Source organism: Bos indicus, chromosome 25 (genome assembly GCF_029378745.1).
Source record: "Bos indicus isolate NIAB-ARS_2022 breed Sahiwal x Tharparkar chromosome 25, NIAB-ARS_B.indTharparkar_mat_pri_1.0, whole genome shotgun sequence".
Lineage (NCBI taxonomy): Eukaryota > Metazoa > Chordata > Mammalia > Artiodactyla > Bovidae > Bos > Bos indicus.
Window position 1 is genome coordinate 27,726,392 of NC_091784.1, and position 12,311 is coordinate 27,738,702.

General features: G+C 46.4%; 1 protein-coding gene across 2 annotated transcripts in view; it reads left to right on the forward strand.

Annotated features, from left to right (window-relative positions):
* The window catches only part of ITGAL (integrin subunit alpha L), a 49,160-nt gene that overhangs the window by 19,756 nt on the left and 17,093 nt on the right, over nucleotides 1-12,311 (forward strand). For both annotated transcript variants that reach the window (XM_070779918.1, XM_070779919.1), the window contains exons 12-15: nucleotides 6,024-6,175; nucleotides 8,027-8,164; nucleotides 8,826-9,023; nucleotides 9,167-9,297. In XM_070779918.1, the coding sequence (XP_070636019.1) occupies nucleotides 6,024-6,175; nucleotides 8,027-8,164; nucleotides 8,826-9,023; nucleotides 9,167-9,297 (619 nt within the window). The remainder of the gene's footprint in view (nucleotides 1-6,023; nucleotides 6,176-8,026; nucleotides 8,165-8,825; nucleotides 9,024-9,166; nucleotides 9,298-12,311) is intronic.

Genomic DNA, 12,311 nt, shown 5'->3' on the forward strand with positions numbered 1-12,311 from the left:
TTTCTGCCTCGTGATGTCTTGTCCTGCACAGTCCTGGGGATGCTGCTCATCCAAGGTGATGCCAGTCTCAGGAACAGAGGGATCTTGTCCTTCACTCAGGGTTATAGCCCTTCTAGTTCATGTTCAACCAGTCTCAAGGCATAAACTGACTTCAAGAGCCCTGAGATAGGACTGCTTCTGATAGATAGCTTCAGATAGAAGCAATAGACTGCTTCAGATAGATGACCTCCTCAAAGATCTAGAACCAACACCTTCCTCCCTTCCTCACCTGTGACCCTTGCCTAGGGGTGGGCTCAGTACACAAAGACTATTATTCAACTCTCAGAACACAAAGATCTTGTTAAATACTTTCCTCGGGAAAATTGGTGCTATTCATCACATATCTACCCTTCTAAGGGGGACTGCCCCAAGTGATTTTTTTCCTTTTCTTTTTTTGACAAGTATTTGGGACAAGTATTCTTTTTTTGTGAAGGCTTCCCCAGTGGCTCAGTGGTAAAGAATCTGCTTGCAATGCAGGAGCTACAGGAGATGCCGGTTTGATCCCTGGTTCAGGAAGATCTCCTGGAGGCAGGCATGGCAACCCACTCCAATATTCTTGCCTGGAGAATCCCATGGACAGAGAAACCTGGTGGGCTACAGTCCATGGGGTTGCAAAGAGTCAGACATGACTGAAGCGACTTAGCACGCACACATTCTTTTTTGTGCAAGTATTATGCACCAGGCGCTGTTCTGAGTGCATGACACCTATTAACTTCTTTGACCTCATTTTATCTTCCCAGCAACCCTGTAAGTAGGTATTTTTATCATCTCTATTTTACAAATGAAGAAACTGAGCCCAGGAGACTATTTATTTCTTTATTTTGGCTGCGCTGAGTCTTCAACAGCACGAGGGCTTTCTCGAACTGTGGTGCCTGGGCTCTAGAGCACGTAAGCTCACTAGCTGCAGCAAATGGGTGGAGTTGCACCTTAGTTCCCCGACCAGGGGTTGAACCCACATCCTCTGCACTGAAAGGCGGATTCTTAACCACTGGACCACCAGGAAATTCCCAAGCCCAGGGGACTTTAAATAACTTGTCCAGGGTCACAGAGCTAGTAGGTGGAACCCGGGGTCTGTGGTTGGTAACCACTTCACTAACCCTACAGCATCTACACTGCTGCCTTCAAAGAGGTTTTTTGTGCTTCAATATCCAGCTGGCTCTCTGAAGCTGCGGGTTCCATGTTTATGATCCAAGATTGGTTGAAGCCACAGATTTGAAAGTCGGGGATATTGAGGGCCAATTGTAGGACTTTGAGCATCTGTGAATTTTGGTATTGGGGCAAGTCCTAGAACCAATCCACTGCGGATATCTAAGGACAACTCTACTGTAAAATAGTTGGCAAGGTGGCTCCCTAAATAAGAAGAAATAATGCCAAAGTTGAATCTGTAGTTAGGCACCCACCCCATAATACACACACCCCCACACACACACACATAGAGGTCTGTGTGTGTGTTTATATATATGTAGAAGTAAATATATTCTTGATTGCCTGCTATGTTACTATCCTTCAGATCTTAGTTTATGTTTCACTAGCATGGTGCCAAGCATCTTACATCCACGATCTTATTTAATCTTCAAAACAACCCTGTAAGATTGGTACTGTCTCATTTTTTTTTTAAATGAGAAAACTAAGGCTCAGAAAAAAGGAAGTAATTTACTCAAGATTATACAGCCAGGAAGAAGTCACACTTGCATTAAAACCTCGTCTCTCTAATTTCAGAGATCAAGTTCTTAATCCCTGTGCTTCAGGAATATACATGAAGAAACCAGGAGAGTGGTTTGGCCTCTTCACCGTTCCTCTCCTGGGCTATAGAATCTCAGACATCTCTTTGTCTCACCCACTTTGAATTGCTCTAAGCAAAGAAGGTCATGCAGGGAAGAGATAAACTGAGAGATCGGGAATGACATATACACATTACTATATATAAAATAAAAGTACATACTGTATATAGCCCAGGGAACTCTACTGGATACTCTGTAATGGCCTCTATGGGAAAAGAATCTTAAAAAGAGTGGATATATGTATATGAATCAGTTTGCTATATACGTGAAACTAATACAACATTGTAAATCAACTATACTCCAACACAAATTAATTTAATAAAATAAGCAAAGAAGGTCAAGTTGAGTTAGTGAGCCATCTTCAGAGCATTCCTATAAGCTGGCTCTTGGCTCTCACACAATCCCTGATCTAATTTCCTGCAGCACTTGCTCCAGCATTTTGTCAGTAGGAACCGAGAGCAGGAAACCTCGCCACAGAAGCTGTGAAGTATGAAGATAACCTCCATGATACTTTGAAGCAGGAAATATTTTCATGTCACCTGCATTTTTTTTTCCCTTGAGGTATGGTTGACTTACAATAATATATTAGTTTCAGGTATACAAGATGGTGATTCAAATTTTTATAGATTATGCTCCATTTATGGTTATTATGAAATATTGGCTATATTCTCTGTGCTGTACAATCACTACTCTTTGTGTTTGTTGTTCAGTCACTCAGTTGTGTCTGACTCTTTGGGACCCTGTGGACTGCAGCATGCCAAGCTTCCCTGGCCTTCACCATCTCCCAGAGTTTGCTCAGACTCATGTCCTTTGAATCAGTGATGCCATTCAACCATCTCATTCTCTGTCACTCCAACTCTTTATGTTTACATTTCAGCATTTTTATTAGGCTACATCTCCAGGCTGATTGATTTGTATAATCTTTTCATTTCAATCTTTTCTATTAAATTTTTATGAAAAAATTTTCAAACTTTCGAGAAAAGTTAACAGTACAGTGAACACCCATATACTTTTCACCTTAATTTATCAGAAATGGCAACCCCACTCCAGTATTCTTGCCTGGAGAATCCCATGGATGGAGGAGCCTGGTGGGCTACAGTCCATGGGGTCACAAAGAGTCGGACACGACTGAGCAACTTCACTCAACATTGGCCACTTTTGATTTATCTCTCTCCAGTACTTTTGCCTAGAAAATCCCATGGACGGAGGAGCCTGGTAGGCTGCAGTCCATGGGGTCGCTAGAGTCGGACACGGTTGAGCGACTTCACTTTCACGCATTGGAGAAGGAAATGGCAACCCACTCCAGTGTTCTTGCCTAGAGAATCCCAGGAACGGGGAAGCCTGGTGGGCTGCCGTCTATGGGGTCGCACAGAGTCGGACACGACTGAAGCGACTTAGCAGCAGCAGCAGCACATATATACACATATATATGTAAACAGTAATATACACAAATGTATATTATTTTATCAGTCAGCATTCTCCAGAGAAACAAAGCCAACAGGATATATCTAGATCTGTATCTTTATGCTGCTGCTGCTACTGCTAAGTCACTTCAGTCGTGTCCGACTCTGTGCGACCCCATAGACGGCAGCCCACCAGGCTCCCCCGTCCCTGGGATTCTCCAGGCAAGAACACTGGAGTGGGTTGCCATTTCCTTCTCCAATGCATGAAAGTGAAAAGTGAAAGGGAAGTTGCTCAGCCGTGTCGGACTCTTATCGACCCCATGGACTGCAGCCCACCAGGCTCTTCTGTCCATGGGTTTTCCAGGCAAGAGTGCTGGAGTGGGGTGCCATCACCTTCTCCACTGTATCTTTATAAAGATACATAATTCTTTTTGTCTCTTTTCTTATCTATCTATAAAGAGATTGGTTTTAAGAAACTGGAGACCTCCCTGGTGGTCCACTGGTTAAGAATCTGCCTGCCAGTGCAGCGGACACAGGTTCTAGCCCAGGTTCGGAAAGATTCCACATGCTGTGGGGCAGCTAAGCCGGTGTACCACAACTAAGAAGCCCACATTCTAGAGCCTGTGCCTGAAACAGAGAAGTTACCACAGTGAGAAACCCTTGCACCACAACAGGAGAGTAGCCCCCACTTGCTGCAACTGAGACCCAGCTCAGCCAAAAATAAATATTTTTTTCTTAAAAAAAAAAAGAAAGAAATTGGGTCATGTGGTGTGAGAGCTGCCAAGTCTGAAATCCATAGGGGCAGGCCGGCAGTCTTGAGGCCTCTCTTGCCCAGTTTTTAATCTTCGTGCAAACTTTGCCTTCTTCTTACTAATATAATCCCACTTTATTTCATTCTTTAAAAAGAAGGTAGTCTCCTTTACAAACCCTCAGGTGAACTGAATCTCGGGAAGATGTTTACCCTGTAGCATGTGGCTGCTTTGTCTGCGCATGCGTGTTATCCACGGTGTGTGAAATACAGTTTTGGACCATGGCGCCAGGATTTGTCGGAGAATGGCACCCCACTCCAGTACTCTTGCCTGGAAAATCCCATGGACGGAGGAGCCTGGTGGGCTGCAGTCCATGGGGTCACGAAGAGTCGGACACGACTGAGCGACTTCCCTTTTGCCGGGAGCCGGTGAGGCATTCCACTCGTGACAAAGGTCATGAGGAAGGAGGCTCGGCATACGCAAAGGCGGGATCAAGCCTCAGGAGTCCCCCTGGATATTCTCGAGCATCTACCCCCGCAAAACCAGAGTCTGCCTACTTTACTGCTTTGTGCTCTCACCTCTGACTTTACTGGGGGCTGTCCCCCACCACCATCTCGCTCTCTCTGTCAAAGAGTTAACTTACAGCTCCAATTAATAAAGTTCCTGGGCAATTAGGAGTGTTTAAATCCAAACCCCTCAGATGGCTCTCTAACTCGCCTGACAAGTTTACCCGGACTCCTACAGCTATGCATACGATTGTTTACAGTCTCCCAGCCTCGAGAGGCACGGGAAGCTTAAGATATTCAAATAGCTTAGAGCCTCTCAGAGAATTAGAAACTGTCAGAATAAACTAGTAAAGGATTTCATTGATGAGCCAATGCTTGTTGCCAAGTTTTCACATCCCCTGAATTGTATCCTTGAATGTGTATTAATTAATATAGTTGGTATATAGAAAAAATAAGTAGTGGCCTTGGTGTTAGTAACTTTAGACCCTTAAGGTAATAAATTCTTTCCTTGGTTGTAAACCCATTATACATCCGCCCTATAGGAATGCAATTTTATCTTCGGAAGATGGCGCCAAACCTTAAAATAATTACTCTTACAGAAAATAAGTCTTTGTTGATAAGTCCTTGTCAAGAGTCATAAAATGTTAATAGGCCTTCTGGCCAGAAGATGATGTAAATCACCTAAACCATTTGTATACGATAAATTTGCAGGAAAGAAACCCTGGTTTTTGATAAGGATCAAAAACTGCTGACTTTGCATCCCCTATTATCCTCTATGTGTAACTTAGGGTATATAAGCCCCTGTTAAAAATAAAGCTATGGGCCTTGCTCACCAACGCTTGGTCTCCCCATGTCATTCTTCCCTTTAACTTCTGGCTGAAGTCTCCATCTGGAGCGCGGATATCCTCTGCGACCATTTATTTGCCTGGGCTTCTAAGACCCACTCAAGAAGGTGTCTAAGGTGGGGCACCTTCCGCTATTCGAGAGGGCGCCTGCGGCCTCCGTGGTCAGAGCTAACCTGGTGTCACGGGTTATATTGATTTTCCGCATAAACCAAGCTACTCAGCCTCTTTTCTCCACTGAATTTTCCTACTGAGCTATCCTCATTCTATTACTCTTTATATCTCTAATTAGCATATAAATAGTCGCCTAGGCCGTCTCTCTTTCGAATACCCCGGATCAGCCGGGGCTGGACCCCGGCACCCTTTCACTTTTCACTTTCATGCATTGGAGAAGGAAATGGCAACCCACTCCAGTGTTCTTGCCTGGAGAATCCCAGGGACAGGGGAGCCTGGTGGGCTGCCGTCTATGGGGTCGCACAGAGTCGGACACGACTGAAGCAACTTAGCAGCAGCAGCAGCCAGGATTTGTACCCCTCGGAGCACATGGCTGCTCTTCTCAGGAGAAGGTCTTCTGATGATTTCCGTGCATCTTTCCCGCTAACCCAGCTTCCCAGGATCGCCTCCACCTTTTCCCCTGGGCTTTACCTTCTTTCAGCAGCCCTTGTGTTCCTGACTCCAAGCCCCTCCCTCTCTCTCTCCTCAGGTTACACGGTGACCTGGCTGCCCTCCCGAGGGACCATGTCATTGCTGGCCACTGGAGCCCCCAGATACCAGCATGTCGGGCGGGTGCTGCTGTTCCAACAGCCAAAGAGAGGAGGACCCTGGAGCCAGATCCAGGAAATAGATGGGATCCAGGTGAGCATGGCTGCAGTGGCCTCAGTCGATAAGGGGCTGGCGTGATACTAATTATGCTCTCTGTTGTCTTCTGAACACTCATTCACCTGTTGTGTGCTGGCCCTGTGCCAATCACTGTCACATTTGTTCCCCACAAAGCCTCTGGGGTGTTTTGTCATCCCCTCTTGCCAATTTAGGCGCTTCCCTGGTGGCTGATCATCTAGTCCCATCACTTCATGGCAAATAGATGGGGAAACAATGGAAACAGCAAGAGACTTTTTGGGGGGTATGGGAGCTCCAAAATCACTGCAGATGGTGACTTCAGCCATGAAATTAAAAGACACTTGCTCCTTGGAAGAAAAGCTATGACCAAACTAGACAGCATATTAAAAAGCAGAGACATTACTTTGCCAACAAAGGTCCATCTAGTCTAAGCTATGGTTTTTCCAGTAGTCATGTATGGATGTGAGAGTTGGACTATAAAGAAAGCTGAGCACCGAAACATTGATGCTTTTGAACTGTGGTGTTGGAGAACTCTTGAGAGTCCCTTGGACCACAAGGAGATCCAACCAGTCCATCCTAAAGGAAATCAATCCTCAACATTCATTGGAAGAACTGATGCTGAAGGTGAAACTCCAATACTTTGGCCACCTGATTCGAAGAACTGATTCATTGGAAAAGACCCTGATGCTGGGAAAGATTGAAGGCAGGAGGAGAAAGGGACGACAGAGGATGAGATGGTTGGATGGCATCACCGACTCAATGGACATGAGTTTGAGTGAGCTCCTGGAGTTGGTGACGGACAGGGAAGCCTGGCATGCTGCAGTCCATGGGGTGGCAGAGTTGGACATGATTGAGCAACTGAACTGAACTGGTGGCCCAGATGGTGAAGAATCTGCCTGCAATGCAGGAGACTCAGGTTCGATCCCTGAGTCGGGAAGATCCCTTGGAGAAGGTAATGGCTAACCACTCCAGTATCCTTGCCTAGGAAATCCCAGGACAGCAGAGCCTGGCAGACTACAGTTCATGGGGTAGCAAAGAGTTGGACACGACTGAGCGAATAACAATTTCACTTTCTTGCCAATTTAAGAACCCAATTTGGACTCTTGGGTGGTACAGTGGATTAGAATCCGTCTGTCAATGCAGGGGGACATGGGTTTGATCCCTGGTCTGGAAAGATCCCACATGCAGTAGAGCAACTAAGCCCATGGGCCACAACTAAACAAACAAACAAAAAGAACCCTGCTTGTCTAAATTCATATGGGCTCTAAGTTGGATTGTTACTTGGCCTCCTTCATCAATTGAAACTGATCAGAGGCCAGACAAGAAACTCAGGCGTGGCTTTTTGGGGTCCTTGATGCAGCAGGGCAGATCAAGAACAACAGGTTCCCTTGCAGGCTTGCTCCCCGAGAGAGGGCAGACTTGCTCCTTCTATGAGGTGAGGGTAGGGATGCATCCAGGGGTCGGGCTAGAGGGCTGACTTAGGTGGTTTGCCCACTCCTTAGGTGGTGTTGGGTGCAGGGGGCATGCGCATTACCCTGCTTTTGCTCCCAACCCCCTGTTTTTGCTCCAGGCTCTTCAAAAGCTGCAGTTAGGTTTTTTGGTCTCTTTGTATCATTGGTCCAGAATTTGACCTAACTGCAGGCACATACAAAGTTATATTTAGTCTCACACAGTTTCTTTGTATAAAATACAAAGAGATGTGTGCAGGTGCAAGCATTGCAACACTGAAGCCCGAGGTGTCGCAGGTCCCAGCTTGTCTCAGGATCCAGGACTTGCACCTTTATTTGAGGGCTTGGAGTAGGATGGATATGGTGCAGCTGATGAGAAAGGCTCTGGATTTCTTCCTCAAACGTTTTCCTCTCCTTGCAGATTGGCTCTTATTTTGGTGGCGAGTTGTGTGGCGTTGACGTGGACAGAGATGGGGAGACGGAGCTGTTGCTGATTGCAGCCCCCCTGTACTATGGGGAGCAGAGAGGAGGCCGGGTGTTTATCTACCAGAAAATACAGGTGGGGACCAGAACGCTAAGCACAGAATGTGCGAAAAAGAGACTCCCAGGCTTTCTCAGGTCTCAGTTATTCTGAAAGTGTCCTGTCTGACCCTGTGTTAATCAGACCTTTAGAACAATGACAAACAATAGCTAGTATGCAGGGATGGCTGAAATGTGTGCCAGGCCCAGTGCCAAACTTTTTATATGTAGGATACCTCGTTTGAGTCTCATAATCACTTTCTGGGACACTCTGAGCTTTATGAATGGAAATGTCGCAGCTCAGCAAAGTTGAGCAACTTTCCAAAGGCACAAAGTCACACCAACAGCAAAGGGTGGGGAGTTTGCTGGTGGCCCAGCAGTCAGACCTCTGCCAAATAAAAAAGGCGGAGCGGGGAACTTGAACCCAGGTTGATGTGACGGCACTGTTCCGGTTCTGGAAAGGACCACACCCAGTATTTCTGTAGTGTTCTTCCTGTCCAGTGGAGAAGGAAATGGCACCCCACTCCAGTATTCATGCCCGGAGAATCCCATGGGCAGAGGAGCCTGGTGGGCTACGTTCCACGGGTTTGCAAAGAGTCGGACAGGACTGAAGCAAGCACACACACTCCAGATCCAGTGCCTTACCCTGTGAAAGCTTGCTGAGTGACTGAGGCGGAACCTGTCGCCTTGCTCCTTCCCAGCTGGAGTTCCAAATGGTCTCAGAGCTGCAGGGGGAGACCGGCTACCCCCTTGGGCGATTTGGAGCTGCCATCGCTGCCCTGACAGACATCAACGGGGATGAGCTGACAGACGTGGCTGTGGGAGCCCCTCTGGAGGAGCAGGGGGCCGTGTACATCTTCAATGGGCAACAAGGGGGGCTGAGCCCCCGGCCCAGTCAGGTGATGATCCAGATCTGCCAATCAAAACCCACTCCCAGGCCCCTGGAAGCTTTCAAACCCCTATCGTGATCCCCAGTCCAGCTCTTCCCACCCTTCTGCCCGTCCTCTCCGCTAGCTTGCATGAATTTCTTTCTTGGCTTCAGCGGATAGAAGGGACCCAGATGTTCTCAGGAATTCAATGGTTTGGACGCTCCATCCACGGGGTGAAGGACCTCGGCGGGGATGGCCTGGCAGATGTGGCTGTGGGGGCTGAGGGCCAGGTGATCGTGCTCAGGTAAGATGGGCCTCCTGAGTCCTACCTGGGGATAGTTGCAGCTCTCATCTTTTGAGCAGTTGTGGTGTAGTAGGCGTCATGCTAAATGCTATCACCATCAGCGCATTTGGTCTTCAGCCCAACCCTGTGAACCTGGCTCTCCTTCTATACTGGCTTCGTGTCTTACTCCAGATTACACAGCTGCTGTTCAGTGACAGATTGGGGTTTGAACTGAAGTCTGTCTGATACCAGCTTCCCTGGTGGCTCAGTGGTAAAGAATGCACTTGCCAATACAGGAGACGCGGGTTTGATCCCTGGGTTGGGAAGATCCCCTGGAGAAGGAAATGGCAACCCACTCCAGTATTCTTGCCTGGAAAATCCCATGGAAAGAGGAGCCTGGTGGGCTGCAGTCCATGGAGTCTCAAAGAATTGGACACAACTTAGCGGCTAAACAACAACAACTGTCTGACACTGAAACCTCCTACTGAAGCATGTGATAGCTTTCAGTTCAGTTCAGTTCAGTCGCTGAGTCATGTCTGACTATTTGCGACCCCATGAATCCCAGCACACCAGGCCTCCCTGTCCATCACCAACTCCTGGAGTTTACTCAGACTCACATCCATCGAGTTGGTGATGCCATCCAGCCATCTCATCCTCTGTCGTCCCCTTCTCCTCCTGCCCCCAATCCCTCCCAGCATAGAGTCTTTTCCAATGAATCAACCCTTCTCATGAGGTGACCAAAGTACTGGAGTTTCAGCTTTAGCATCATTCCCTCCAAAGAAATCCCAGGGCTGATCTCCTTCAGAATGGACTGGTTGGATCTCCTTGCAGTCCAAGGGACTCTCAAGAGTCTTCTCCAACACCACAGTTCAAGCATCAATTCTTTGGTGCTCAGCTTTCTTCACAGTCCAACTCTCACATCCATACATGACCACAGGAAAAACCATAGCCTTGACTAGACAGACCTTTGTTGGCAAAGTAATGTCTCTGCTTTTGAATATGCTATCTAGGTTGGTCATAACTTTCCTTCCAAGGAGTAAACGTCTTTTAATTTCATGGCTGCAATCACCATCTGCAGTGATTTTGGAGCCCAAAAAAATAAAGTCTGACACTGTTTCCACTGTTTCCCCATCTATTTCCCATGAAGTGATGGGACCGGATGCCATGATCCTAGTTTTCTGAATGTTGAGCTTTAAGCCAACTTTTTCACTCTCCACTTTCACTTTCATCAAGAGGCTTTTGAGTTCCTCTTCACTTTCTGCCATAAGGGTGGTGTCATCTGCATATCTGAAGTTATTGATATTTCTTCCGGCAATCTTGATTCCAGCTTGTGTTTCTTCCAGCCCAGCATTTCTCATGATGTACTCTGCATATAAGTTAAATAAGCAGGGTGACAATATACAGCCTTGATGTACTCCTTTTCCTATTTGGAACCAGTCTGTTGTTCCATGTCCAGTTCTAACTGTTGCTTCTTGACCTGTATACAGATTTCTCAAGAGGCAGGTCAAATGGTCTGGTATTCCCATCGCTTTCAGAATTTTCCACAGTTTATTGTGATCCACACAGTCAAAGGCTTTGGCATAGTCAATAAAGCAGAAATAGATGTTTTTCTGGAACTCTCTTGCTTTTTCCATGATCCAGCAGATGTTGGCAATTTGATCTCTGGTTCCTCTGCCTTTTCTAAAACCAGCTTGAACATCAGGAAGTTCACGGTTCACATATTGCTGAAGCCTGGCTTGGAGAATTTTGAGCATTACTTTACTAGTGTGTGAGATGAGTGCAACTGTGCGGTAGTTTGAGCATTCTTTGGCATTGCCTTTCTTTGGGATTGGAATGAAAATTGACCTTTTCCAGTCCTGTGGCCACTGCTGAGTTTTCCAAATTTGCTGGCATATTGAGTGCAGCACTTTCACAGCATCATCTTTTAGGATTTGAAATAGCTCAACTGGAATTCCATCACCTCCACTAGCTTTGTTCATAGTGATGCTTTCTAAGGCCCACTTGACTTCACATTCCAGGATGTCTGGCTCTAGGTGAGTGATCACACCATCGTGATTGTCTGGGTCCTGAAGATCTTTTTTGTACAGTTCTTCTGTGTATTCTTGCCACCTCTTCTTAATATCTTCTGCTTCTGTTAGGTCCATACCATTTCTGTCCTTTATCGAGCCCAGCTTTGCATGAAATGTTCCCTTGGTATCTCTAATTTTCTTGAAAATTAGATAGCTTTAGAACCTGGTAATTTGGGTTCAAGTCAAAGACAGTTACTGACTTCTTGGGTCATCTTACCCCAGTCACTTAGCTTCTCAGGACGTCAAGGTTTTAGTCATCTTTGAAATGGTAATGGCATTTCCTGCCTGACGCATGTTTCAGAGTCACTGGAAGCCTCATGTAATGTCACCTAGTGAATGACGTCATGCTAAATACTTGATGCACCTGCTGTCTTCAGTACTGAAGCAGGCATGGACTGCAGGGTGTATGGGGTGGGGGGGAACGTATAATAAAAAATTAAAGTAAATAGGTAACTACAATTGTGGTAAGTGCCACTAGGGCCATGAACAGGGTTCTGTGAGACAGAATAGCAGGGGAGAACTACGGTAGGTTGGATGGCCAAGAAAGGCCTGTTTGAGGAGCTGGGACTTGAAAGATAAGAAAGAGCCAGGCTTGCAGAAATCTGGGATAGGAGCTTTCTATGTCGAAAGCCCAGGAGGTGCCAAGGCTATAAGGCAGGCAAAAGTATAACATGTCAAGACTTTTCTGGTGGTCCAGTGGTTAAGAATCCAAGCTTCCACTTCAAGGGATACAGGTTTGATTCCTGGTTGGGGAACTAAGATCCCACATGCCTTGAGGCCACAATGTAAAAATAAATAAATAAGTTGGTCCAAGATATTTTAAAAATTACTAAAAAAAAATAAACTATGATGTGTATAAGGAACTGAAAGAGGGTCAGTGTGGTAGGTGGTAAAACTGGAGAGGCAGGTGGTATGACACAGACAGTGAAAAGTTTGGTTTTTACTCTGAATATCATGGGGCATCCT